Here is a 27,312-nt window from a genome sequence, read left to right as displayed (position 1 = left end):
CATCTAAAATCATGCATATGCCATTGCATGTATTATTTTTAGTATTATTATTATTATTGTGGGTCTAGCATTTAATTTTAAATCCTCTTTAAGCATGAAATATAAAGATGAACATGAACACAATGGCCAACATCAAAACTTCAGACTTTACCTTCAACAGTCTTGACAGAGAAACCACCTCAATCTGATAATACAGTAAAGCAAACCAACCACAGATGTGCTTTACACCAGGACAAACAAAACCAGGCAATCCCACAAGATAAATTTACCTTTGATAGAAATATCAATCAGGGTAGTCTGGATTGCATTTAATTCTTCTATAAATTCTAATTTGGAAGATAATTTTTCATTCACTTATTTATAATATTCAAACAGAAAAGTGCACAGCTATAGCATGCACAACTGCAGCAGACAAACAAAAGAAAACATGATGTTTCTAATTACGTGCAGACAAAAAGGACGTTGCCTTGATAACATCAGTATAAGACTTCAAGCATAAAATCAGTACTTGTGCCATTCCTATTAATATCTCTTGGCCTTGAAAAAGCAACACTTCAATCAGCTAAAGTTGCTGCTTACTATTTCTACCAGGACAGTGAGGCAGCCTACCAGCAAACAGGTCTAATCAGCAAAACACAGACTAGCCCAGCCAACAGAGGCATTTTTTTCATACAGTATCGCAATTGCTAGCTGTAAGAAACACAAGGCAACCTCACATAACTTTTGATGATTGTTAATTATATCCATTGACTAATCAGGGAATTCATGTCTCAGGTGTCATATTCAAAATATGGGCTCACAGCCCTGAAAAGCCTACAACTGAATCAAAAATTATTTCTGGGCAGTTTCTCCTTTCCATTCTCAAAAGGGTTTCAAAGCACCTAGTGCAGGAAGTAAGCTCACAAAGATTAAAATCAACAACAGTAAGACTAGCGTCCCCAGTTCTTCTTTGTAAAACACACTTTTTAACAACTGTATGAAAATGTTTGAGATTTCCAGAAATTGGTCTGAGAGCTGCATGAGCAGAGCAGTTGCTCCCCTCTTTTTCTCTGCCCTAGAAATGTGTGTTCAGGTTTTCAACTCCACTCCACAGCATGCAGCTCTCTAACTAGACATGATTCTTCCCCATCCCTCCCCTGGAGACACAACATGCAACCCACTGCAGCAGTTTGTGCAATTCTCAAGCCACAGCTGTCCCTGAGGTATATTTTGCCCTTAAAGTGCATTTATGCCCTGAAGAGCAGCTCTATTCAGGCAGCACGGCAAGACTGACTCAGCAACAAGCATGTTCTGTTTACAAATAAAAAACGTAACCCTGCCCCATTTCCATGACTAGAAATACCAGACACCTAGTGTATCAGCTCTTTTGCTTCTTTTTTCTCTAGATTTTCCTCTAAGAATTATCCTGAATTCCAAATTATGCCCCCCTTACACATGAGCACATAATTTTAAACAGTAACACTGCACGTGGAAACATAAGGTAGTCTGCTGCTGATCATGGAGATGATATCTAGGGAGGAAAGAATGCTGCTTGATTGTCAAGCTGCATCATCAAAGCTTCCAGCTATGCAAAGTAAATTTATTTGCAAAATTTTATGTGGAACTCAGTGAGACAAAATAAACACAGGACCTATTAAATGTCTTTTCTGTTGTCACTTCTAAAGGTAGACCTGTCTGCATTTCAAAAGTTTCTTTCAGTGGGACTTTGATAATTCTAACATGCAAGAATTTTTTTCCATCAACAGTATTCTTACCTTGCACTCAAAGAGAACACAGTCCCCTGAGCTTGAATACACAGTTTCTCTTTGTCCTTCAAAGTAGGTTCTGCCTTCAAATACACACACCGCTTCAGAGAAAAATAAAAAAAAATAAAAAAAAAAAACAACACAATGATTTTGTATAAAAGTGTTGGCACTCTGTTTATAGAACTGATACATTTTCTTAAAGATAACTCCATTTCAAAATGAGAAGACTGAACTGGCTGCAAGAATATTCTAAACCCATCCTAGGACTCTTGTATATCATAAGAAAAAAAAAATCAGAGGAGAAAAAAACCCACAAAAATAACCAGAAAAGCACACATAAGTAGAAGGTGAAGGATACTGAAGAAATATGCAGTACAGGTAGCTACTGAGACAGCAGAAGAGATGTGTCTCAGGTGACACTAAGGAAGCTATGACTGCCTGCAACACAGCTCAGGAGTGCACAGGAAGATGGAGCTGTGAGAGCAGTGCCAGGGCATGAATAGATAATTAGTTTCTTGAAGAGGAAAGTTACACGATGAAGGTTGATCACTGAAACCACATGTTTATTTGTTATGACAGCCCTCTGATGTTTCATCACCCCACACATTCATTTAAACATTATGTATTTGTATCTTGATTATCTTAGTTATTTACCATTATTGCTGAAGTATATTAGAGTATATGAATTTTCTGTACAGGAACTGACTCAAGTCTCCCGTGATCAAATGACAATGATATCCCTAGGATTGGTGTTTATTATACCATGACCTGGCCTGGTGCCATTCCTGTGCTCTGGTAGCACCGAGTTTTACAGCTGCATGCTGACACAGCTCATACTGGATTGCTCACTAAAGTTCCTATTCAGTACTTAAAAGTTACATAAAAGATCTTCACAGCAAACTGTCTTGCTTTTTTTGTTTTTAATGGGTCCATTACTGCAACTACATTATGCAAAGTATAAAGGCTGAGTAACATAACTGCTAGGTACAGAAAATCAGATGTCTGTCTCTGTTGCTTAGGACACAGTCAAGGCTCATCAAGTAACCATAATCATGAAATAACAGGAGTAGGTTACAACTTCCAAGTTCTAGATTACATGTTAGAGGTCTAATTTGCTAATCATTGATTTGGAGACGCAAATCAATTATACTTTGACAGAGAGATTTACTTATTCTGCTAAAACAGACTACAACTTCTAGACATTTTGAAATATCTAAAAGTACAAGAATGGAGTTTTTTGTATGTTTTTACTTTGCATGACCTATATTAATTATCATTACTCCTGTTATTTTCATTTCTGCTTTACTTTTTTTTAACTTGAAGATCCTTCTTATTACTTTGTCAGCATGTAAAAAGTAAAATTTTGTAACTGATGTTGAAAAAGAAGTGATAGGTACACCAACAAAAATGGTTTTTTAAATTCAAAAATATGAGTTATACCTTATAAAATATGAAGTATCTTGTGTGATATAAGCCTGCACAGCACTTTCAAGAATTAATATCCCAGCATGTTACAACACTTTAAATCCCATGAACAGCAGAGTTTAAAGTCAGACTTAATAAAGAAAGTGTAGAAAAGAGCCAAAGGGGAGAGTCTAGAGGGGAGTCCTAGGGTTAATAGAAGGAGGAATTTTGTACAACATCCACAAAGAAAAGTCAGAGTCAAAAAACCTCAATACAGTATCTCTTTCCTGTCCCAGAAAACAAGTTCTTCTAGAAGGAAGTATATGAAAAAATTCTATATAAATCTTTACCAGGGACTAAGAGATTGTGAATCCAGAAAGGACAAGACAATCATCCAGTCATATATATCACTTTCTGTGCGTTAAAGTCCATGACACTAAACTGAAATATTCATATATTAAACCCTCTTCCTTGCCCCATACATTTGAAGCTTCTAAGAACAACTACATGTGACAGGAAAAAATGAAGTACAGCAATACCCGAGGACCACACAATGGCAATGAACTGTTAACACATCCTCATGTTCCCAACAGGCAGACTATGCCTGTTCACAGGAAAGGCAAAATATATCAAAATCACTGTCATTCTATCTTGGAGGAAAATACACATTCCTAAATACACACTCCTAAAGCCAAAATATTCTCAACATATGAGTAAGATGACACAGACATCTTAAAAAAAAATTACCCAAACTGCCTCAAAGTCCAGTCTCCTTATTAACAGCAACAAACCTCTGATTCTTCAAAGAAACGCAGAAAATAACATACACAGAAGAGCCATCAAGGGAACACATCCAGCCTAGTGTGGAATCAAAAAGTTATTTTTTTATTCCACCAACAGCCTTTGGAAGTCTTGGCACACAAAACCATTGTAATGCAGTGACACAGTATCACAAATGCTTTCCACAAGAAAATCAGCTCTCTTCCATAAAGCCTTAGAAACAAGGAAAACTTAGAAAGTCTGTGTTTGTGAGAGATGGCTTTGCCCAGAATGCCCTTGGCCCTTTCCCATGTATCTTCATATACTCAAAGACTCTCAAGGGTTAGAACATGGCAGTGGAGTGCATGTTTCAAGACATTTGCCTGTGTGAGTCCCAGAAATTTCAAGTAGTGTTCACATTCCCACCTCCACAACCACAACACTTGGCCATGACAGAATAACAAAATATGTGGAGTTGAAAGGGACCCACAAGGATCATTAAATCCAACCCTTATCCCTGTTCAGGATCAACCCAAAGAGTCACACCATGTGCCTGAGAGGATCATCCAAATGCTTCCTGAACTCTGTCAGGCTTGGAGCTGTGACCACTGCCCTGCAGAGCCTATTCCAGTATCCAACCACCCACTGGGTGAAAAACCTTTTTCTAATATTTAACCTAAATCTCCCCTGACACAACTTCAGGCCTGTGGTGGGTCTGGCTGAGCTGGAATTTATTTCCCCACAGTAGCCCTCACAGTGCCATGCTCTGCATTGGGAGCTAGAGGAGTGTTGATAATACACCCACGTTTTGGCTACTGCTGAGCACAGCACTGTAACATTCCTTCTTCAATCGAGGGCAAGATCCTGGGAGGGGACACAAGTAGGCCAGCTGCCCCACACTGACCAAGGGGATATTCCAGACCATATGACGTCAACCCAGATATAAAAGCTGAGGCAAGGAGCAGGACCAGAGGCACTCATTGTCTCTGATGGCTGCTGCTGACAACCGTACGCGTGCTGGAGCCCTTGTATCTGCCCAGGGCCAACCCACTACAAGGCCATTTTCTCAGGTCCTGTCACTGGTCACCACAGAGAACTGTCCCTCCTCTTCCCCTTACAAGGAAGTTGTAGACTGCATTGAGGTCTCCCCTCAGTCTCCTATTCTCCAGGCTGAACTGCCAAATAACCTCAGCTGCTTCTCATATGGCTTCCCTTCGAGGCCCTTCACCATCTTTGTTGCCCTCCTTTGGACACCCTATAGGAGCTTAATATCTTTCTTACGCTGTGGTGCCCAAAACTGCACACAATATTCAAGGTAAGGTTGCACCAGGGCAGAGCAGAGCGGGACAATCCCCTCCCTCAACCAACTGGAGATGCTTTTCTTGATGCCTCCCAGGACATGGTTGGCCCTCCTGGCTGCCAGGGCACTGCTGACTCATCTTCAACTTGACATTGACCAGGACTCCCAGGTCCCTTTCCACGGCACTGCTTTCCAGCATCTCATTCCCCAGTCTGTATGAACATCCAGGGTTACCCCATTACAGGTGCAGAATCCAGCACTTCCCCTTGTTGAACTTCATATGTTTGGTGATTGCCCAGTCCTCTGATTTGTTAGGGTCTCTCTGCAGAGCCTCCCTGCCTTCGAGGGACTTAACGGCTCCTCCCATTTTTTTGCAAACTTACTTAGTATCCCTTCCAGTCCATCATCCAAGTCATTTATGAAGATGTGGAAGAGCACAGGGCCCGAGATGGAGCCCTGTAGGACCTCACTAGTGACAGGTCACCAGTAAGGTGTTACCCCATTCACTGTTACCCTCTGCGTTCGAACTGTGAGCCAGTTGCTCACCCACCACATGTGTTTATCCAGCTGTGTGCCAGACAGTTTGTCCAGAAGGATCCTGTGAGAGACAGTATCGAAAGCCTTATTGAAATCCAAAAAGATGAAAAGATGACATCAACTGGCTTCCTTTGATCAACTAGGTGGGTTACCTTGTCATAAAAGGAAATCAGGTTGGAGATGCAGGACTTTCCTCTCATGAAGCTGTGCTGGCTGTGACCAATGACTGCATTGTCTTTCAGGTGTTTTTCAATACCTCCCAGAATAATCTTCTCCATAACTTTATCAGCCACTGAAGTGAGACTGACAGACCTGTAGTTTCCGGGGTCCTCCTTCTTGCCCTTCTCACAAATCAGGACAAACTTCCAACCAGCTGGGACCTCTCCGGATTCCCAAAACCACTCAAAAATCATCGAGAGAGGTTTTGCAATGATATCAGTCAGCTCTTTGAGGATTGTGTGAAGAATTTCATCAGGCCCCATAGATTTATAGGGATCCAGCTGGAGCAGCAGATCCTGTGCAATTCCAGGGTTGACTGGGAGTTGATCATTCTCACAGTCAAGGTCCTCCAGTTCAGGGCACTGACCCCCTTGGTCAATCATCCATGTTGAAGACAGAGACACCTTGCATCTGCCCCTGTTTGTGAGATGACCATCCTCATCCTAGAACGGGCCAATGATACATTAGAAAAAATACTCTTTGTATTGTCCCCCCCAGTTCTGAACAGCTTCAACTCCAGTTGCACTTTGGCCACATGAATTTCTTCCCTACAGTGGCAAGCAGCAACTCTGAATTCTTCCCATTTCACTTGACCTTACTTCCACTGGGCAGCTAAGAAAATTATATCTCATCCATTGAACTCCCCTAAATAAACATTCCAAGCAATTTGCTATGGCTTTGTCAGCAAGATTTTAAAGCTCTCAGGTATCAGGGACCCGTCTATACAGAGTGACCAAACTATGTTTAAGAAAAGAGAGAAAACCCAGCAAGTAATAAATGCCCAATTGAAAAAAATTAATTGAAAATAAATTGACAACTCTTAAGTACAAACTCAAGCATGTCTTCTTATGTACTGCTGCTCTCACTGACTACATTCAAAAGGGATATTTATTCTTAAAAAGGGATATTTATTCTTAAAATCATCAAAATAAAGACTACCTGGATTTTTTATTTCTATTAGTGTTCTCTAAAACATGAAGGATTCTACCATATTTGGGCAGTTCCTTCCATTAAAAAGCAGCAAGAACTAAGGTACATTCTGAAGCTCTAAATTGGAGCACTGTCACTTGGGTTTTCTCTTCTCACTCATGAAAACCTAGCCAAAAACACAAAGGCATTTCATCTACAACAGTACCCTGGCTCTGTATTTATTTAACACAACAGATACCAGTGGGTTTAGCGATGGTATAAATTTGTCAGTGCACACTTTCTTTTCTTCTCTCAATACTGCCATAAATGCCTCTGTCTCTTTCCTGCTCTCTTGCCAGCCCATTCCTCTTCCACTGCCCACCTAGGAGGCATCCTGACAAACAGCAAGGGGCAGATTTCCATCAAGTTATCTGAAGGCTTCTAAAAACTAAGATTGTCTGATTAGGTAAGTATGGAGCATACTTGGAAAGATTTCTAGAATGACAAAGCTACCAACTTTTTTTCTGCCCCACTTTCATCCTAAGACATTGGAACCCACATCCAGGCAGTGTGGAACAGAATGTTCCTCCTGTCTCCTAACAGCAACTGTCACAGCCAGTTAACATCCCATGATGCTGGAGTTTCCTGTCTTTATTTTCCTTCAAAAATAAAGATGTTTCAGCAACACAAACATCTGGACTAGTATTGTGTAATTGGAAAAGTCCAGAGAAGATTTAATTTCTGCTTGGCTAGATGCTTCCCAGGATATTTTGATTAGTTTGTGATTGGTATCTCTCTGGGGAAGCATATCATCTTTCATCTTCCTAAGTCCTCTCATTCGACAGAGTGAGTCACAGTCAAGACATTACCTGATGATTAGTTGTTCCGGATCTTGATAGTTATTGCCTATGTAGGATTTCATCTACAGTTGTATTACATCAACCATTTCCTCTTGCCATCAAATTTCCCCATTCCCCCAGTACCTAAAATAATGTATATTATTAAAAGCACAGGCACCTAAGAAGATGAAACAGGAAGCCTACAACACCTGCTCAGAAGTTTGACTACCCTTGATCTATTTGTATACAGAAAGTGATCAAATATTGCACTGGTAAGTATGTGTATGGGGTCTGAAAAATAATTAGCAAGGTCTGCTTACATTTACACAGATGTAGTGATAATACAACTATTCCCTGCAGTATTATTTAACACGCTGTCATGACATGGCATCTTTTCCATTTTCATCCAGCAAAAGGAATTTTCAGGAGCTCACTGGCTGTTGTGTTTGCTCAATGAATTATCAACAGTTTGTCAAACCATTACTTCTCTTCCACAATCCTTTTTTTCTTCCCACTGGCCTCCAAACGACACTTTCTTTTTTCATTTTCTAAAACGTCCATGCAAAATCCACTACCCAGTAAACTCCTGTCTTACGTTTGCTGAGTTCTTAGGGTGTCATATAGTACATTTTCTCATTTCTGTATTTATCACCTTCACTGTCTAGACTGTGTATGCCTTCCCATAAGGAATGCCTGTACACTTCCCTGTGGTATCTAAGCTGATTCGGACTCAGACTTATCACCAAGAGAAAACAGAAAGTTTAGCACATTGGTGAACTCCTCAAACCACTTTAATTTCTTGTATTCACAACTGCCTGATGAGTGGCAGATGGGGCTTGAAGTTTTGTGACATTTGTCAGTAATTATGAATGTTCAGTTTAAATCTGGTAATTAAGTCTATGTTGCTGCATTCTTTGTTCATTTATGTTGGTTTGTTGGCGGGGGGAAACTCGCCCAAAATTAGCACACACAGAAAGCCCCCAAACCTGTCTCATTCACTTAGTTTTCCAACCTCCTCCTTGGAATCTCCTTGATTACGTTTTCTACTGTTGAGAGATCAAGGCTTAGGCATTGTGTAAGTCCCATTAATCCTACTTTGCAAGCTTACATAGTGCAAAACCACAGTGTGGTTTTATCCTTAGAAGTATACACAGAGATAATCGTCACCTTTCCTGAATTTCTCTTGACTGCCATATCATTACTAGGCATTGCTCTCACCCCTTTCTCATTTATCTTTGCAGGGATTTGGGCATTATTTCATCTTTGCTCCATTTCTGGAGAGCACAAGCTTCGCTGATACTGCAGTCAGTGAGGCTGAAGACGTGACTCATTTCATGCCATGTCCCTCAACAATTCAAAAACTTCAAGCTGAAAAAATATATTGCTATATATTTTTCCAGTCAATCACTGTTGAAAAGCTGCATATATCTGCTTCTGCTTCCCCAGCTGAAAAAAGAAAATTTTATTTGAAATTTTATCATAGTAAGGAATCAACTGCTATTTGTGTGTTATTTCTTATTCATTGGGAAAGCTAAATGTCTCTATTACATTTAAAACACAAAGTCATGGTTCTACACTGCTTTTACAATCACTTAAGAGCATCTACAGTGTGAGCCACCTCAAACAACATTAACTGGCAGCTTAGTCATGTTGGCAAGGAGTCAATCTAAAATAATAAATTCCTTCCCCTACGTCTCATGTTTCCTATATTGTTATCAACTACTATGAGGAAATAACATAATTCATCTATCCTACATGTTCTTGCTGAAAAGTCTTCTATAGAATTCATCTGAGCCCTGGAATGAGGGTTCCTTGAGGCATCTTTAAAGACTAAAAAAGCAATTTGAACACTGAAAAAGTATGTGAAAATGTGACTAAAAACTCTGTGGATAGCAGTTCAACTGAGGCAAACAGACCTAACAGATGAAGTAAAACTTATAAATTAGGTTGCCAGACAAGGGAGTCTGGGAAAGAGCCCACAGCCAATCAAAGCCAGTGGACATCACATTGCACAAACGGGGTGTTGTCTCCTGGTAAGCAAAGATCCAATCTGTACAATGTGTTTGATGTCAGCTTCTCTTAAAAATTGCATTACTGCTGCTTGTTAAACAGAACTGGAGTATTTTGGACTCTAAACATAGGATTTTGAAAACCTAGGCATGACTAATGTGATCAAAATGCCCAACCATTTTATGACAAATTAACTATGTTGGCCATGAGATACTCAAATAACTTTCACAGTAAAATGTCAAACAATAAAATCAAATGCCAAGACAAAAGCCTTAGAGGGTAACAAGAGAAGAAAAGCAATATATGACCACTGTATTACAGTTATATTAAAGGTTTATAAACAGCACAGCAGTCTGCCAGATGAAGACAACTCCAACGCAAAATTACATGCCTGCTTAATCCCCATAAAGTGGGATTAGACATTATCTGATGGACTCCACGTGCCAGCTATCCTCAATAGCAGTGACATAGCTGTATTTAGCAAAGGTGCAAATAGCTAATGTATCAAATGCTGACAGCCTCTAATGACAGGGAAATTTCTGCTTCGGTTCCACCTTCTCTCAGATGAACTACTGGGCTAGTTGTAAAAGGTACTTTTCCAAAACTTTGTTAAAAGAACAATGGCACAGTGTAGAAAACTGGACACCTCCCTAGAATATCTCATACTTCAAAACATGCTTAAACTCACCTATAAACTCATCAGAAAGCCTCAAGTCACAAGGATCCATATGCAAGATGAAATTCAATTAATTGATTAGGACTGAGTGTTGAGAATTTCTGAAATTAATGAAAAACTGCTAAAGACTTGCACACTTTTGAGTCTCTATTTTGAAATCTATGAGAGCTAAATAGTTATCACTAATCAGTATTAATTTATTACATAAATAGAAGGTTGCGTTCTCCATTGTCATGTCATAAGACCATCCATGGACGTGACATGGGAAGACACACACCTACTCCTGCAGCTGTGCTTACAGGGGGCTACTGTTACTGTGCTCCGCAGAGACTTCAAACAGGGTGGCAGAGGGGAAGCAATGCATTTTATTTATGGGGCTTTGCCATGAAAAAAAGAGAGTGCACCAATTATGTATAATTTTAAAAGACACATTTTTGCATGTAACTACTGAGATGGTGGCTTTCTGCAGCTTTGTGGACACAGATCACATGACCATGTTCAGTAAAAGGCAAGTGCCTCGGAGTGGCAGCATCTTCAGAGATGTTGAGTTTCACTGACAGTATTAAGAAACATCCTGTGCAAACCACAAAACTACACTTTTCACCATAATATAGTAAAACTGGCATTTATTAGGGTGAAAATAACTTGGAAGCAATGTTTCTGTGCTCCCAAGTAACAGAGGTTCCAAACAGCTTCTGCTCCAAAAATTTACAGCTACTTCCAACAGTCATGGGGGTTTTTGACCAAGAGCTTGCCAGGTACCCACAGACTACACCCATACATGAGTGACTATCAGCGACCCTACATATGCCTCCACTCTCCATCAGACTCTCCTTGGCCCAGAACAACCTCCACAGATATTTTAGCTAGAAATTCTGCACTGTGACTTTGGTGCACACCTCTCCTTGGTGAAGGCACAACATCCTGTGACCTGGTATTCATTTCACTGTATTTACTTTCCTCTCAAATCCAAGTGCTTTCACTGCTCCTACAAACGGCAGCCCCTCGTTAACTTGGTTGTTGCAGCAATACTCACCTAGGCCTTCTTTGTACAGGCCAGTCTAACATGTTTAGACGTTCCCAGGAGTGGACAACCACATGTATCATTGTTATTGGATCTTAGTTCTTTCAAAGCACCTGTATCTAGCTCTGTACAGGAACTGACAGGATTTCATGCTCCCAACATTTCTTCTATCCAGTTTTGTTCCCACATAAGGAATCTGCCCATCCTTCCATCTCTCTTCTGATACCCATCATCTTCCTCCCTCACTTCAGCCACAATGACAGGATGAGCTGGCATAATCAAAAGCCCTCCAGGAACTGCAATTAATATTCTTAAGCTAAGTCCTTAGCATTAGTTCAGCAAAAGGTTTCTAACACAGAGAGCAATGTAAAAACATTTTTTGAAATCTTGATTAAAGTCAGTCATGTAAATTAGCTTTCCAAATTTGTTATATACTCACTCTTAACATTCATTATCAAATGATATTTAATCAAAAACTAACTTTAAAAAATCAGGTATTATCAATAGTTTTGGAAATTTTCAAAAGACAGTTTCAAATAGAAACCTATTACATCTAACATCATGCCCCTGTTTCTCAAGGTTGCTAGAAATTAATATTATCCATTGCATATTTCCAAACGATACAATACTTCATGTCTACAGTCAGTTCAGCATTTGAAATAATTAAAAATTTAAAAGTAGCTGGAGCAGATGTTCACAGATTCTGCTTTGTCAGAGCTAATTTCTCCCAAGTGCATCTGTTGATGCTCCAACGCAGTCATGGGAAAACAGTAAACTGGAGTTCATAGCAATTGTTAATGTGACTATTCCTTTCCGTTTGGCAACAAGAAATCCTTAGAGTTACTGATAATTTAAAAAAAATCATATCTGTTAACACACCTATTGTCTTTAGGAGGACCTTTCCAGACATTAGACAAACTTGTCTAATGCACACCCTGTGCAATCAGTTGTGTTTGTCTATATGGGGCTGTAGTTTATGCCAGTGTCTAGGAAATCTGCAATACTTCCGTCTTACTGATACATTAACAAACTCACTTTTTTCCTTGTCCATTGTACAGAAACCATATATTTTTCCACTACCTTTATATGGAAACCAAGAATCAGAAAGTATGATTAAAAAAATATTTCGTTTTTAATTACTGTCTATTAGCATCTAACCTCCATAAGGCAAAGCATAACTCTGCAATTTCAATGATACAGAAAAGAAATGGGAACATCTTTAGATGTAACTCATTTCATTACTAATCTTGGAAATTACTGGAATGGATTAAATAGCATTCAGACAAAATACTTAATGGATTATATGAAACCCATTCTCGGGGGCTTTCATTTTCTTCAAACTCTTGAAAACACGAGAGAAAAATAGCAGTTTGCATTGACAAATTCTTCAGTTTGTTATCAATATACTATCAGCAAAGGCTTTCTTTTTGTTAGCTGCAGAGATTTAGTATGGATATTTAGTAGAATTATATAGGAACAAAGGATTTATGATGATCAACCTGGACAGATAAGACATTTGGGCAAAAAAAAATCTTTCCTGTGGAATAATCTGGCTTGTTAGAGGGAACTTTATTGGACTGAGAATATGAATCCACATCCCATTGCCTGTGATCTGGTCTCCCCGCGCCTCAATATATGAGGAATACTTTGGTATTTCCAATAGAAATGTGAGGAGAAAATAATCACAATGCTAGCAACATGCTTTGGAGATAACATTACTACCATATTGAACTATATCAGATAGTCAAATTAGCTTCTCCTTCCCCATCCCTCTAAATTCTGTTGTTCTAAAAGCTAAAACAATGGATGTAAAATATCTTGAGAAAAATAAAAATGGAAAATGCTTCCCTCAGATCTTGAATAAGTATCAGTAACTCAGTATGCCCATTCCCTGCAGACACAGTCCTGAATCAGAAGCCAAGACATAGCCCACAGTGCCAACAGCCCCAAGTCAAAGCTCATGAACACTGAGGCAGAAGTGCACAGTCACACCTGAGAGAGAAGCCTGACAGGACAATGACTCTATTTTAGCTTCCCCCACATCTTTGGCTCTATATTCAGTATCTATTTCTTCTCTTACACTCTAAATTGGCAAATCCTGCAGAAGAGAGGACAATCTTTTGTGTGTGCAATAACTAGTTCAATGCATCTTCATAGCAGCAGGGTTGTAAAGTTACCTTAAAGCAAGTAATTAATAGCAACAACAAACACACCTCCTTAAATACATTTTCTCAATACCTCTCCCTATTTCAAGGTCAACCATAGTGTCCTAAGAGCTGCACTCTAAAAGGCAGCATCCCATCTGTTTTTGCAGTATGACCTTCACAGTTTGTGAGGAGAAATGCAAGGGCTATCATTCTCCAAGGGAGAGAGCATTTTTTGTTCAAAAAACCCCCATTTTATTTCAAAAACTACTTTAGGATTTTATTTAACAGACCTTGAGATCTATCCACATATGTTTGGAAGATGTTAGACTTGAAAACATGGAATTTTAAGGAAAAGAACAAACGGCAGGGCTTTTGCTGTCTACATTCAATTGACAGACAGCAAGAGGAAGAATGACTGTGACTTGCTTTAAATAGCACTGGTAAACAGCTTTCAAGAGGGTGAAAGACTGTACACACAGGCTAGTTTTCAGAGTACAATAGAAGCCAAGGTGGGTTCACACTATAAGAATCAACCTACTCCTTCCACTGACTTTTCATGGGGCTTAAGATGTCACACTGGAAACAGGAACAAAGGTGCAAACGTGTAAACAGGATGGTTAAACTGATGCATAAAAAGTATAGAATATCTGGAGTTGGAAGGGACCCACAAGGATCACTGAAGTCCAACTCCTGGCCCTGCAACAGGACAACCACAAGAGTCACACCATGTGCCTGAGAGCATTGTCAGAATGCTTCGTGAACTCAAAGGGTTAGAAAATGGCAGTGGAGTGCATGTTTCAAGACATTTGCCTGTGTGAGTCTCAGAAATTTCAAGTAGTGCTCATATTCCCACCTCCACAACCACAACACTTGGACACGGCAGAATCATAGAATATGCCAAGTTGGAAGGGACCCACAAGGATCATCAATTCCAACCCTTATCTCTGCTCAGGACCAACCTCAAGAGTCACACCATGTGCCTGAGAATGTCATCCAAATGCTTCCTGAACTCTGGCAGGCTTGGTGGTGTGACTGCTTCCCTGGGAAGTCTGTTCACATGCCCAATCACCCTCTGGGTGAAGAACCTTTCCTTATATCTAACCTAAACCTCCTCCAACACAGCTTTATGCCATTCCCATGGGTCCTGTCACTGGTCACCACAGAGAACAGATCAGTGCAGGTCTCTCCACTTTCCCCTCTGGAAACTGTAGACTGTGATGAGGTCTCCCCCCAGTCTTCTCCAGACTGACCAGCCAAATGATCTCAGCCCCTTCTCATACAGCCTCCCCTCTTCGACTTGCACCAACTTCGTACCCCTTCTTTGGACTCCCTCTAATAGCTTAATATCTTTCTTATATTGTGGTACCTAAAACTGCATACAGTATTCAAGGTGAGGTTGCACTACTGCAGACCAGCTGGTGATGCTTCTCCTGATGCCCCTCAGGGCACGGTTGGCCTCCTGGCTGCCAGGGCACTGCTGACTCATATCCAACTTGATGTTGACCAGGGCCCCCAGGTCCCCTTCCGTAGCACTGCTCTGTAGCATTTTGTTCCCCAGTGCGTATGTACATCCAGGGCTCTCCCAGCTCAGTGCAGAACCCGGCACAGTTTTTCTTGAACTTCATATGGTTGATGATTATCAAGTCCTTTAAGGTCTCTCTACAGGGTTTCTCTGTCTTTGAGGGAGTCAATAGCTCCTCACAATTTAGCACCATTGGCAAATTTACTTAGTATCCTTTCCAGTCCATCATCCAAGTCATTTATGAAGATTTGGAAGAGCACAGGGCCCAAGATGGAGCCCCGTAGAACCTCACTAGTGACAGATAACTAGTCTGATGTAATCCCATTCACTGTTACCCTCTGTGCTCGACCTGTGAGTCAATTGCTCACCCACCACATGATGTGTTTATCCAGCTGTGTGCTGGATAATCTGTCCGGAAGGATCCTGTGAGAGACAGTATCGAAAGCCTTATTGAAATCCAAAAAGATGACACCAACTGGCTTCCTTTGGATCAACTAGGTGGGTTACCTTGTCATAAAAGGAAATCAGGTTGGAGATGCAGGACTTTCCTCTCATGAAGCTGTGCTGGCTGTGACCAATGACTGCATTGTCTTTCAGGTGTTTTTCAATACCTCCCAGAAAAATCTTCTCCAAAACTTTACCAGTCATTAAAGTGAGACTGACAGACCTGTAGTTTCTGGGGTCCTCCTTCTTGCCCTTCCTGAAAACTGGGACAGTGTTAGCCAATTTCCACTCTGCTGGGACCATCCTGGATTCCTTTTCAAAATCATCGAGAGAGGCTTTGCAATGGCATTCAGCCAGCAATTTGAGGATTCTCAAATGAATCCCATTAGGTGCCATTGACTTACAGGGATTCTGCTGGAGCAGCAGGTTCTGCAGGGTCAGCTGGGAGTTTATCATTCTCACAGTCATGGTCCTCCAGTTCAGGGCCCTGTCACCCTCTTAGCCCATCATGAATGTTGAAGAGAGAGGCAAAGAAAGCGTTAAACACCTCTGCCTTGTCTCTGTCCCTGTTTGTGAGTGACCATCCTCATCATGTAACAGGCCAATGTTATTTCTGCACTGCATTTTGTTATTAACATGTTTTTAAAAACTCTTTTTATTGTCCTCCACATTTCTGGCCAGTTTGAACTACAATTAAAATTTGGCTGCATGAATTTTCTCCCTACAGGGGTGAGCAGCATCTCTTTATTCCTCTCATGTCACCCAACCTTGCTTCCACTGGGCATATACCTTCTTTTTTTGCCTTAGCTCCAAAAAAAAAAAAAAAAGCCAATCTTATGCTTCATCTGCTTGAGTTCCACAATTTTGGAATTGCCTGCTCCTATGCTCTGAGGAGGTGATCCTTAAAAAAGGTGATCAGCACTGACGGATCCAGGGATTCCCCAAGGATGTGATAAAATTATTCATTTATATGTCTGTTTTAACTTTATATTTTTTAAATTTGATTTATTCTAAAGTTTTTTCATGGAAACTCACCCATAGAATAGTGCAAAATTAGTAAAATGAAAATTTGTGGTCAGGTGCTAACACTGTAGTAACAATTCTATACATACAGAGTCACAGAACACCATGGACAAGATTTAAGCATTCTGAAGTCATATGCATGCAAGACTGTTATCTCTTCTATGCTATACTCAGATTTGATTTCTCATTTAGGTGCCTTGAAGATCTACAAGGTTTCTAGATACAGCATGATAAAAACATCTAAAAAAACCCAACTCCCTCTTTACAAGCCTAGAGAGAAATACTGCACTTCGGTGAATATGAATATAACCTAAAGAGACATGTTAAGGAAATAATACCTGAATTTACATGTCTTTGTCAAAGTAATAGTGACATAGGGAGAAGCATACCTGTTCATCTTCCCTATCTTCAAAGTATTTGAAGTGCTCACTCACTAGAAAAAACAGGTATGTGCCTTTTTTCCTGATGAGTCAAGCATATTTTCTTGCTTTGTTTTCAGGATGGGGGTAAAAAAAGTCTTATAATTGAAACCAGGTGTTTTCTGTCCTAATTTATTACATCAATGATGTCACTGTAATACCATTCTAACATTAATATATATAAGTATAAACTGGTCATCAGAAATTAGCAAGCTAAAAAAATTGTTCTTCAGCATCATAGATTATGACAATGCAAAAAAGCAAACCCAATAATATGTTTAAATTTTATTCATGGGCTAGGAAAAAATTATAGATGTTAAAATATAGATAATGTTAAGGAATTTTAACCAAATGTCACCAATTAAAAATAAAATGAAATCTGGGAAACCAGTCAAAATTATACTTGAAAATAATTTAAAGCAAGAAGGGGAGAACGAGAATTTTAATTTACAATCAGAAAATTACAAAAGTAATTTCAACAAGTAGGAGGAGAAAAAGTACTAGTCAGCTACCCTGTACAGAAAGGCTCAGGATGGTCAACAACCGTCCCAAACAACTGGACAGAGCTTTCTTCTTAGTGGAAACTGGTACCAAATAAAAACTTACCAAAAGGCAAAAATTCGTAAAAACATTCTCTATATTGGCAAAGAGGCAGAACAGTGATACAGAAATACCACAGACAGAGTCCTGTGCTTGGTACAGTGACAAAAGCAAATAGCAAAAATTTTTCAAATAAAGAGGAGTGCAATGATGTTTTTGAAGGCAACAGATGAGGAAAGCAGGATAAAGGCCTGTTACATCATATCTGCCAAAATTTCAGTTTTAAAGTTGGCCACTTTGTCCCATGTGAGACACATTATTTGAAGCCAATTATATTTTATGAGCTGACGATGTAGAAACTCTGATCAATAACAGCCTGGAGGTCTACACATCACATGTTAGATATCTGCAAGCAATGGCTAAGAAGTGAACCAAGCAGTAAACTTCTGCAGTCCAAAAGACTGGTTTAAATCACTGTCTTCACAAAAAGACAAATAAAGGATAACAGCATACATCATTTTATATTAATCTCGCTGAATCAACTTCACTTATATTTTACCATACCTTCCTTGGGAAATAAGATTACATTATTGACAGTTTTGTGGTGGAGTTTCTTCCAGTAGTTTATTTATTGAGTTTCAGCCTTCACAGCCTTCCTATTTCTTCATTTCACATGACATAGGTGCTGTCAGAAAACTGTATGTGTGCCTTCTTTTACACTCCCATATCTCCTACCAGTGTCTGCCCTGGGCCAGAGATTCACCCAGACAATCCTTGTTAATGTGGCAATCCTGTTAATAATCTTGAATAAGAGTATGTTGAGTGCAAACTGTCTTTGCAAAACTCCACAGGCCAGCAAGCTCATTTGGTTGGTTGGTTGGTTTGGTTTTGATACAATACTCTATCCAGCTCCATTAGTACTCTCTGCTTCCAACTTGTTACTTTTCTGTGACCTCGTCCAAAACCTGCAGTTTTTGTGGTTTTCAGTGAAGGCAAATTTCTTTTCAGAACTCACGCACATTGAAGATGACCGCTACTGATACTACAGATATTTCCAAGATCTACAGAATAAAAGCTCCAGGCAAAAACTAGAAGATCGGCTACAAGCTGCTGATTTGGTGATGTGCTCCTGGTTATGGGACAAACAAACAACCAAAAAAATCCCGACCCCCCCCAAAAAACCGAAACGAACAAAAACCAATCCCACACTCTAATGAATGAGCACATCATTGGTGAGAACAAACATATTGAAATCAACACATAGCAATGTGAATGCTCACATATCCTAGTTGCTTTTTGTAATCATAAATAGAACCAGAATTTCTTTCATTATTATTTCATAGCTACCTGACTAAGTAAATTCTGATGAAATCAGTATTACTAAAGTCAGGGTAGTAACTTATGAGAAACTGGAACACTGCCAATCTGTCCACTCCCAGCTGTTTGACAGCCAATATATTCATATCTAGCATACGTTAATGTTTTATTTGCACTGGAAATAAACTAAAATAATAATGTGCTGCAAGTATTTTATATTTTATGATCTCCCTGGTAAGAACATAACAAAAAAGGAATGGAAAATATTATCTCTTTTCCCAGACAATCTTGACAAAATAGGTTATAAGGAGAGCAGAGTAAAATTTGGCCTACAGCAAAGTTCTCATGTAAAAAAATATTTTTAATTCTCTACCAAAAAATTACCAATATTATTTTTCCAATTTCTTCTTTAGTGCAGACTGCTACATATTCAGTGTAATATATTTTAATGAATAAGGATTTTCTTAAACATACTTTATTTTAGTATTCATTCCTCAGGAAGACTAAAACTAGATGACTCAACCATTAACTGGAATTCTCCTCATGTACTGATACATTGCCTCCAGATAGAGCCTTCTAGTAGAGTTCCATAATGCATAGAGTCCAGAATAGCTAAAAAGCCACTCACCTAGGAAGGAGCGGCACTTTGATGCATGAAAAGACTGAGACAGGCATAGGCACTGACACCCCCAGACCTCCTTTGCTAACAAGGAACAATGAAATTCAAAGGACATGGGGAAGGAAGAAAGGAAACATAGGAACAAAATATTCTGAGAAGTACAATTACTGTAATCTGTACTTCAATGCACTGTAAGGTGTATTTTAATTTACACAGAACAACACACATACAGGGTGTGAGTTTCCTGCTCAGAGGGGAATTCCAAGCGAATTGCAAGTGAAAAGACTCAGTTTCCCTCGTGATGAGGAATACTACCCAGCTTTCAAAGAGCAAAGGTCACTCGAGACTACAAGCTTGGCAGCAAAAATCTACTGACAATTCTGTCATTGGCCATGTAACAGATATAAACCAGATATTGCTATAGTGTAAGAGTAGTGTGAAAATTTCTATAGCTTTACAATGGAAAATATATGAGACTGAGCACCTTGGGTCAAGGGTGAGACTGGCCCTGACTATAAAAGCCGAGTCCCTCCAGTGTCTTCAACTGGCTTTGAGTCCAGCACAGCAAAGGCCCCAAAGTATTCCTAGACTGTCTGAGCTTCCTGAGATGTTACACATCCCAGAGAAGCAAAGGCTCTGAGACCTTCCCAATGTGTGCAAACTCCTGACGGAAGGGAATGAAGAGGAGGCTGTTCTCAGTGGTGCCCAGTGAAAGCACAAGAGGCAATGGGCCCAAATTAAAACACATAAAAATCCATTTCGACACAAGAAAATACTTTTCTACTGTGAGGGTGACTGAGCACTGGCACAGGTCGCCCAGGGAAGTTGTGGAGTCTCCATCTGTGTAGATATTCAAAAGCCATCTGGCCACAGTCCTAAACAGCCTGCTCTAGGCTGCCGTGCTTGAGCAGGAGGGTTGGACCTGGAGACCTCCAAAGGTCCCTTCCAAACTCAGCCCTTCTGTGAGACTCTGAGATTGTAGGAGCTATGCTGGATTCACAAAAGACACATAAATCAATTATGCTTTTCTACTATAGCTTTGTAAATCTAAAATAGTTCTACTGATTTTGTTGACCTACATGAGTTCAAGGACATGTTTTTTCCCTTTAAAAAATATTTCACTAGAAAAAATTATTTGTGTCCTATTTCTAAATGAATATAAATATTAAATTTCTTTTGAAGTCACAAGAGTTGCTGAAGTAATAAAATGATTTAAGCAGTCCATAAAGTACAATGTAATTAATCTCAGTAGTACAAGTGGGTATATAATGCTTTTTATCTGTTATTCCAACATGATACTACCATTATATGTGATGCAAAAACCTGAGAAATAAGGTTGATGTGAATAATTTCAGCACTGAAAATCCAGAAAGTAGAGGCTGAACAGATACTATTCTGATAAATACTAAATAACTTTCAGAAGTTCTGCATGCTGACTACAGGAGGTTATAACAAATAACACAGCTCTAGGGAACAATCCAGTGCTGGCTATATTCCAAATATTTTTTAGGACTATTCCCAAGTAGGTTAATTTATCTGATTTTACATATTAAAAAAACCCTCAATATAATGGAATTTATGCACTTGTGCTATTTGCACTAGTGTTCTTTAAAAAGTCACAAATAAATATTTATAAACAAAAAGCAACTAATTTTTTGCATTAGCCAGAATGTTGCTTCTCCTTTATATTCTAAAGTGTACATTTTTTATAAAAGCTATGATAAATTACTAATCATTGCTTCACTGCTACAAATGGTCTCTTCTTCCTCCAGTACTACTGCCTGCTTTGTCACCCTGAGCCTGCTGGCTGCCCATAGCCCTCAGACTTGTGCTGTGTCCCAGTCAGCACGCTAGAGCTGCTCTTTAGTTTCCCTTCCTCTGATTTACTGCAAGGATAAGATGACCTATTCAGTCAGTGCTCACTAATCCTGCCATTCCATCATTTCTATGAGCTGCAGCCTCTTCTTTGTGCCACACTGAATGCAGGAGAAGTTCACCAAGAGCTGGAAAAGCAAGGCAGGGGCTGGCATCCCACTCTGCTACTGATGGATGTCACCAAAGGCAGGAGGGTGCAAGCCAAGAAAAAAAGCGGCAATTTTGTGAGAAGGTGAAACTTGGTGAGAAACTGTGCTGGCTTTGGCTGGGGTAGAGTTAATGTTCTTCTCAATGACCAGTATAGGGGTGTGTTTTGGATTTGTGCTGAACAGAGTTGATAATATAGAGATGCTTTTGTTATTGCTGAGCAGAGCTTACACAAAGTTGAAGCCTTTTCTGCTTCTCATATCTGCCAAGCTGGCAAGGAAACTGGGGGTGCATGGGAGGTTGCAGGTGAGGTGACCCAAAATGACCAAAGGGATATTTCATACCATATGCCATCATGCTTAATATATAAAGTTGCAGGAAGAAGAAGGGTGGGGAAGGACATTTGGAGTGACAGCATTTGTCTTCCCAAGTAACTGTTAGGTGTGATGGGGCCCTGCTCTCCTGGGGATGGTTGAAGACCTGCCTGCCCATGGTAAGCAGTGAATTCATTCCTTGTTTTGCTTTACCTGTGTATGAAGCTTTTGCTTTCCCTATTAATCCATCTTTCAACTCATGAGTTGTCTGGCTTTTACCCTTCCGATTCTTTCTGACCTTAATGATGGGGGAGAGAGTGGGTGGCTGCAGGGTGCTTGGTTACCAGCTGGAGTTAAACCATGACAGCAGCATAGGCTTAAGTCCACAATGCTTCAATTCACCCAGATAAATTATGATTTTCAGGGTAAGCTTAATCAGTATTCTTTAAGTTTCTAGATGAAAATTTTGCACTCTTGCTGATGGCTAATTGCTGCGCAAAGGAGAAGCAGATGGGTTTTCACAGCTCCTTCTCTCTGCATCAGTAGGCTACAAGTGCTGGAGCTTGCAGAAGAGTGTCTAGCTTTGGGGGAAACACAGTGTGTCATGAAGAGCAAGAGGGGAAATCCCTCTAATTTTAATCATGAAATTAAAAGTTTCTGTAAGTTAGCACAACAGGTCACTGCATCAGAAACCTACACATGTTATAAGAGCTACAATGTCCATATTTCTGTTTTAATTATTTTGTTCAAAAAATTCTTCCCAAGTTATAGAACTCCTTTACACACTTTCTCTCCATGGCTGCTAGCAACAGAACTGTGATCTAGTACAAGCCTATGCTTCATACAGTTGCTTAAAAGACTTGTGTTAGAGTGCAAATTTGGCTACAATGCACCAGAAACCCATCAAATGTCCTGTTTCAGAAGAAAAACAGGTGCATGGAAAAATCACAACCTGCAGATTTAAACATAATCACTCAGAGTTTAACCTCTTCTGGAATCTGTTGGGATACATTTAAATAGTTTGGGATTAGGTCTATAAGTATCTACAGTGTCACTGGGAGGAGGACAGTGATGAGAAAACAGCAATTTCTTCCTGGAGATCAGTCTTTGGTGATGGGAATTACTGCACCAGATACTGGTACAAATATCACTTCCGGCCTTAAAAAAAATGAAAATCAGCTAGTTTTTAATAATACACTACCTCCATTTAAACAAAAAATGCATATAGCACATAGCTATTGGAAGTGATGCCTCAGTGTTAATACACCAACTAATAAAAACATTATTATAATGAGATTTGCTGACCAAGCACCAACTGTCTCAGCTACTAAGACACTGGCAGTCTTTCCACAATTCACTTAAAATAAATGAACCTGTCTTTGTACTTCTTAAACCAAGTCTGTGGTCTAAAGCAATATTTATAGGGTCAGCAGTAGAGCTTAATCTGTCCACAATTCGTATCAGTGCCTATCACCATACAATGCATTTATCTCTGCAGAGGAGAAAAGAATTTAATGATCTTTCGCACATACCTTCTCAGAAAAGTTTACAATTGCATTGAGCATAGCAAAGAAAGTAGTCTCTGCCTTCTGACTACAAACAATTCTCCATAGGAAGGTCCCACTGAACTAAGATACATGCTATGGTAGCTGGAGTGAATTTTGCATTGAATAGCTTGTCTTCAGCTGAAACATATATCCAACACACTGGCCCATTTATCTGCCCTGGAAGACTGCTGCTTCTTTCAGCCCATTACAGCTAATAGAAAACACAGTGATAATTTGCATGCATTGCCATTCCTTATGCTACCAGCATCGACCTTCAAACAAGACAAAACAGTGCAAATTGTCTGAATGTCCTCAAACAAAGGTATGGAGTTAGGGAAGAAAGGTCAGGGTTTGGTTTGTTGTTTGTGGGTTTTTTTCCCTTTGGCTCACAAGAAGAACCAAAGTCAAAGCAATATTAGTTAAAAAATAAAAAATCTAAACCATTCCTTACTAAGTGTTCTTCCCTGAACTAAGCATTTAAGAAAAACATGATGAGTTAGTTGTGCTGAAATTTCCGAAGTGTTGAAAACATAATCAAACAAGATACAACAAAGCTGTGCTGTCCAAAATGTAAATGCTGGGCTGAAGTTCAATTCCCAAGAATTGGCAGGATAGGGAAGTCTCTTGGCGTAACTGCTTAATGACAGAACCGGGCTTTAAAACCCAGTACTTTACATTTCTATCTGACACACCTGATATGCATCACAGTAACTGATGTAAAGACTAACCTCACAACTTTATCTGTCTAAAGCTTCAGTATTCAATATAATCACCTGAGCTTCCTATACAATCCATGGAAGGAGATGTCCACTTCTGAAAGGCAACTCATCCCATCCCTTCCAGCCCCTCTCAGCACCAAGTGCCCTCTGGAGGTGCCAATCTCTTTCACTGGCTATCAAGAGAGCCAAACTGGTGATGTCCACAACTAGTAAATGATATACAACAGGTAAATGAAACAGCAAATGACAGGAGGCTTGAAAGTGCTTGGTTACAGTCTGTAACCCTCCCTGTAGGGTGAGCGTTAGCACACGTTATGGCGCAATTTTGGCCTGTATCAGCCAAGATGCTCTGAAGCAGTGCCAGGCATGGCTGGGGAGACAGTCTTGATCAGAGGCCATTCCCAGTCAGCCATCTGGATGCAGATAATCTGTTGGGGGGGAGGGGGAAGAGAGTTTAGCCATGTAAATTGGAGCCAAAAGTGCCACTCAGCCACAAGGCCACAGAACTGTGCCTGTGCTATTTTAATTACTAGTGTAAATGAAGTCATTTCAGATTATATTCCCAAATTCTGCATGCCTAAAGCCAAGCAGAATGACCCTATCTACGATCACTTAGGGGTTAATAAATAAAAAATTAAATAAATAAATACAATTAAAAACCCAGAAAGCCTGGTTGCTGACTACTGTAAAAGCCTTAAGTGCTGTACTCAACTCTTCCCTGACAGCTGCCACTAAATCAGACCTCGTTCTTTTGATTTTTGATGACTTTGTTTAAACACCAGCAGAAGAAAGGAATAATTGAGAAAGGAAGCACTTAGCTCTGGTGAAGTGAGACACGGCCACAAGGCTGGCACAGCTGCCACTGCCTGGGCACTTCTACTTACATAACAGTAAGTTTGACAGAAACAACCCCAAGCAAGAGCCATGTTCACCAAGCACACTGACCTCAATCAGCTCAGATCCTGAGCTGAAGACACCAAGAGGACAGAATACGGCTGACACATACATATGAACTCAGAGACAACTCAGCATTTCCACCAAGCTGGCCAGAAGAATAAGTCACAGTCCTGCATCTCCATTACCTCTAACTTCCACTTTTTCACTGGAATATAACTACCTTGTCAATGGGACTCCAACTTTCATTCTCCAGCCTTTGGTCCCAGGAATTTAGCCACTTCAAAAATGGTTTGATTTATTTTAAAAGTCACTTTAAATAACCTAGATGAAATTAGGAACAATTTTTCAAAATCAATTTTTACTTATATTTTCTGATCTAATTGTTTTTCAAGTAGTTTGTCAAGAGAGTAATATGTGCGCATGTTAGTTATAAATTGAATTATGTACTGGCATAAAATTCACAACACTGAAAGATACAACATTTTTCATAATATTAATAATATCAAATAGGAAATATCAAAGTAAACTTTACAGTGTGCAGTACCAGAACTGTATCTTAATTTGAAGGAGAAGTATTAATGTTGTATGACAAGGTCAGTGTCCAAATGCTCATTTGCATTTCTTCACTCTTGTCAAGACTCCTAATAAAAGCAACTTTGGAAGACATCATATGATGTGAGTACTTCCCCATTAACATCCCAACTCAATTCACAGGCAGTACATTAGAAAAACATACTTCAGAGGATCAGGTTTTCAAATTCTGCCAACATGGTCAGAGATTCAAATAGCGTCAAATAGAGGCTTGAACGCCACACATCTCACATCCCTGAATTACCAATTCCCTGAGTCATCTAATATGCATGGAAATTCTGTGTAGCTGGTTAAAAAAAAGTATTTGAATTCTCATTTCCTCTTAATTAGAATTAATCTACTTGAGTAAGTTAATAACGTTTCATGAAAGGGAATGGTTTGTGTAACTTCTAACACAATTAAATATTAATAAACTCCTGTGGGAGCTAGATCAATGGAGTACAAAACGTCTTCCTGAATTTTATCTTACAACATGTCATTTTAACCAGTTATGTATTTCTCTATACTCTGTAAGAAATTTTATACGCAGTAGAAGAGTGATGAAACCCCACAGAAAAATCTCAACATTTACAGAATAAAGAAGTGTGTGCATCTCATGCTCAGTTTCTATAGTGGATTCTACCACAGTCTATAATAACTAACCATTATATATGGAATACACGTAATCAATGTGTAGTCCATCTAAGTAGTGATTAAACCAAAATTCCCCTTCTCTGGCCCTATTTACAACAAAACTAAAATGCTATAAAACCAAAAAGTAATCATATATCCCAAATGACAATATTAAATAACTTTCATTTATTTTCCTGTATAATTCTTTTATGACCTTTTGTGAAAGAACATTTCTAGGTGTCTGGTTTTTGCTGGTCTCTTGGGTCTAGATGAGTTTTCCCTTAATTACAGAAGAAGAATCTTAAATCTGAACCTCCATTTCTGGCACTACAATATAAGGTTGGAAGTACACTCTTCTTGAGATAAAGGTGTTAGACACTGATCAAAACAGACACCAGGCAATTTTTCTCGAACTTCAGTTTGGTATAAAAGACAGACAATGGAAGACAAATGCAGAAAGCTTTTTAATTAGCTTTTTTTTCTTTTAAAACTTTGAGAAAAAATATCTATGCTTAAAAAAAAATACAACTAAAATGAAACAAAATATCCCAAAATGAAAAAATAAAATCTTCTGGTTATCAATTTCCCAGAATACTTCAGAGAAGTCCAAGTTCCCCAATTCCCCAACCCAAATATTTAATTCCCTGACCAGTTCTTTTACTGACATATTTACAGAAAGATTCATATTCTTTAAGATTTCAAAGTATTCATTAGAAGAAAGCACAACAGTAAAACTTACATTGACATTCCTTGCAGCACTTGCCATCCACATAGGCCAGGGCAGAATTAAGTGGACAGTCAGCAAGGGGGCAAATCAAAGCCTCGCACTGCACCGTACCGTTCTAGGAGAATAAAAGGTGCTTAACAGGTAGTTATATTTAGCAATAGCAGAGATGTTCTCAACTTGAAAAATCTATTTTTAAATGCAATGAATTCTCTAACAACACTGAAAAAGACATTTTAACACAGATCTTTTAATAACTAAATGAACAGAAACTATACTTTTAGAATGTCACACATACAATCTTTTAGACATGTGTTCTTTGAAATGATAATGATCCTTTTTTTCTTAAGAGGCAAATCTATTTGGAGGCAAAACATTCAGGTGTTTTGTTGATTGGCAGACAGATTTCTGTGAAATAACAATTGCACAGATA

The 27,312-nt window shown here is 39.2% G+C and overlaps 1 protein-coding gene across 1 annotated transcript in view; it reads right to left on the bottom strand.

The window, feature by feature from the left end:
• Positions 1 to 27,312, bottom strand: part of NELL2 (neural EGFL like 2) — a 152,252-nt gene that overhangs the window by 85,536 nt on the left and 39,404 nt on the right. Inside the window, exons 9-10 of the mRNA XM_027682182.1 lie at positions 26,895 to 26,997; positions 1,755 to 1,846 (exon numbers count right to left, since the gene is read on the bottom strand). Coding sequence (XP_027537983.1) covers positions 1,755 to 1,846; positions 26,895 to 26,997 — 195 coding nt within the window. The remainder of the gene's footprint in view (positions 1 to 1,754; positions 1,847 to 26,894; positions 26,998 to 27,312) is intronic.

The sequence above is a fragment of the Neopelma chrysocephalum genome, unplaced genomic scaffold (assembly GCF_003984885.1).
Source record: "Neopelma chrysocephalum unplaced genomic scaffold, ASM398488v2 Primary Assembly neopelma1_62, whole genome shotgun sequence".
Classification (NCBI taxonomy): Eukaryota; Metazoa; Chordata; class Aves; order Passeriformes; family Pipridae; genus Neopelma; species Neopelma chrysocephalum.
The sequence above is the reverse complement of the archived record's forward strand: the minus strand, read 5'-3'. Positions and strand labels throughout refer to the sequence as shown.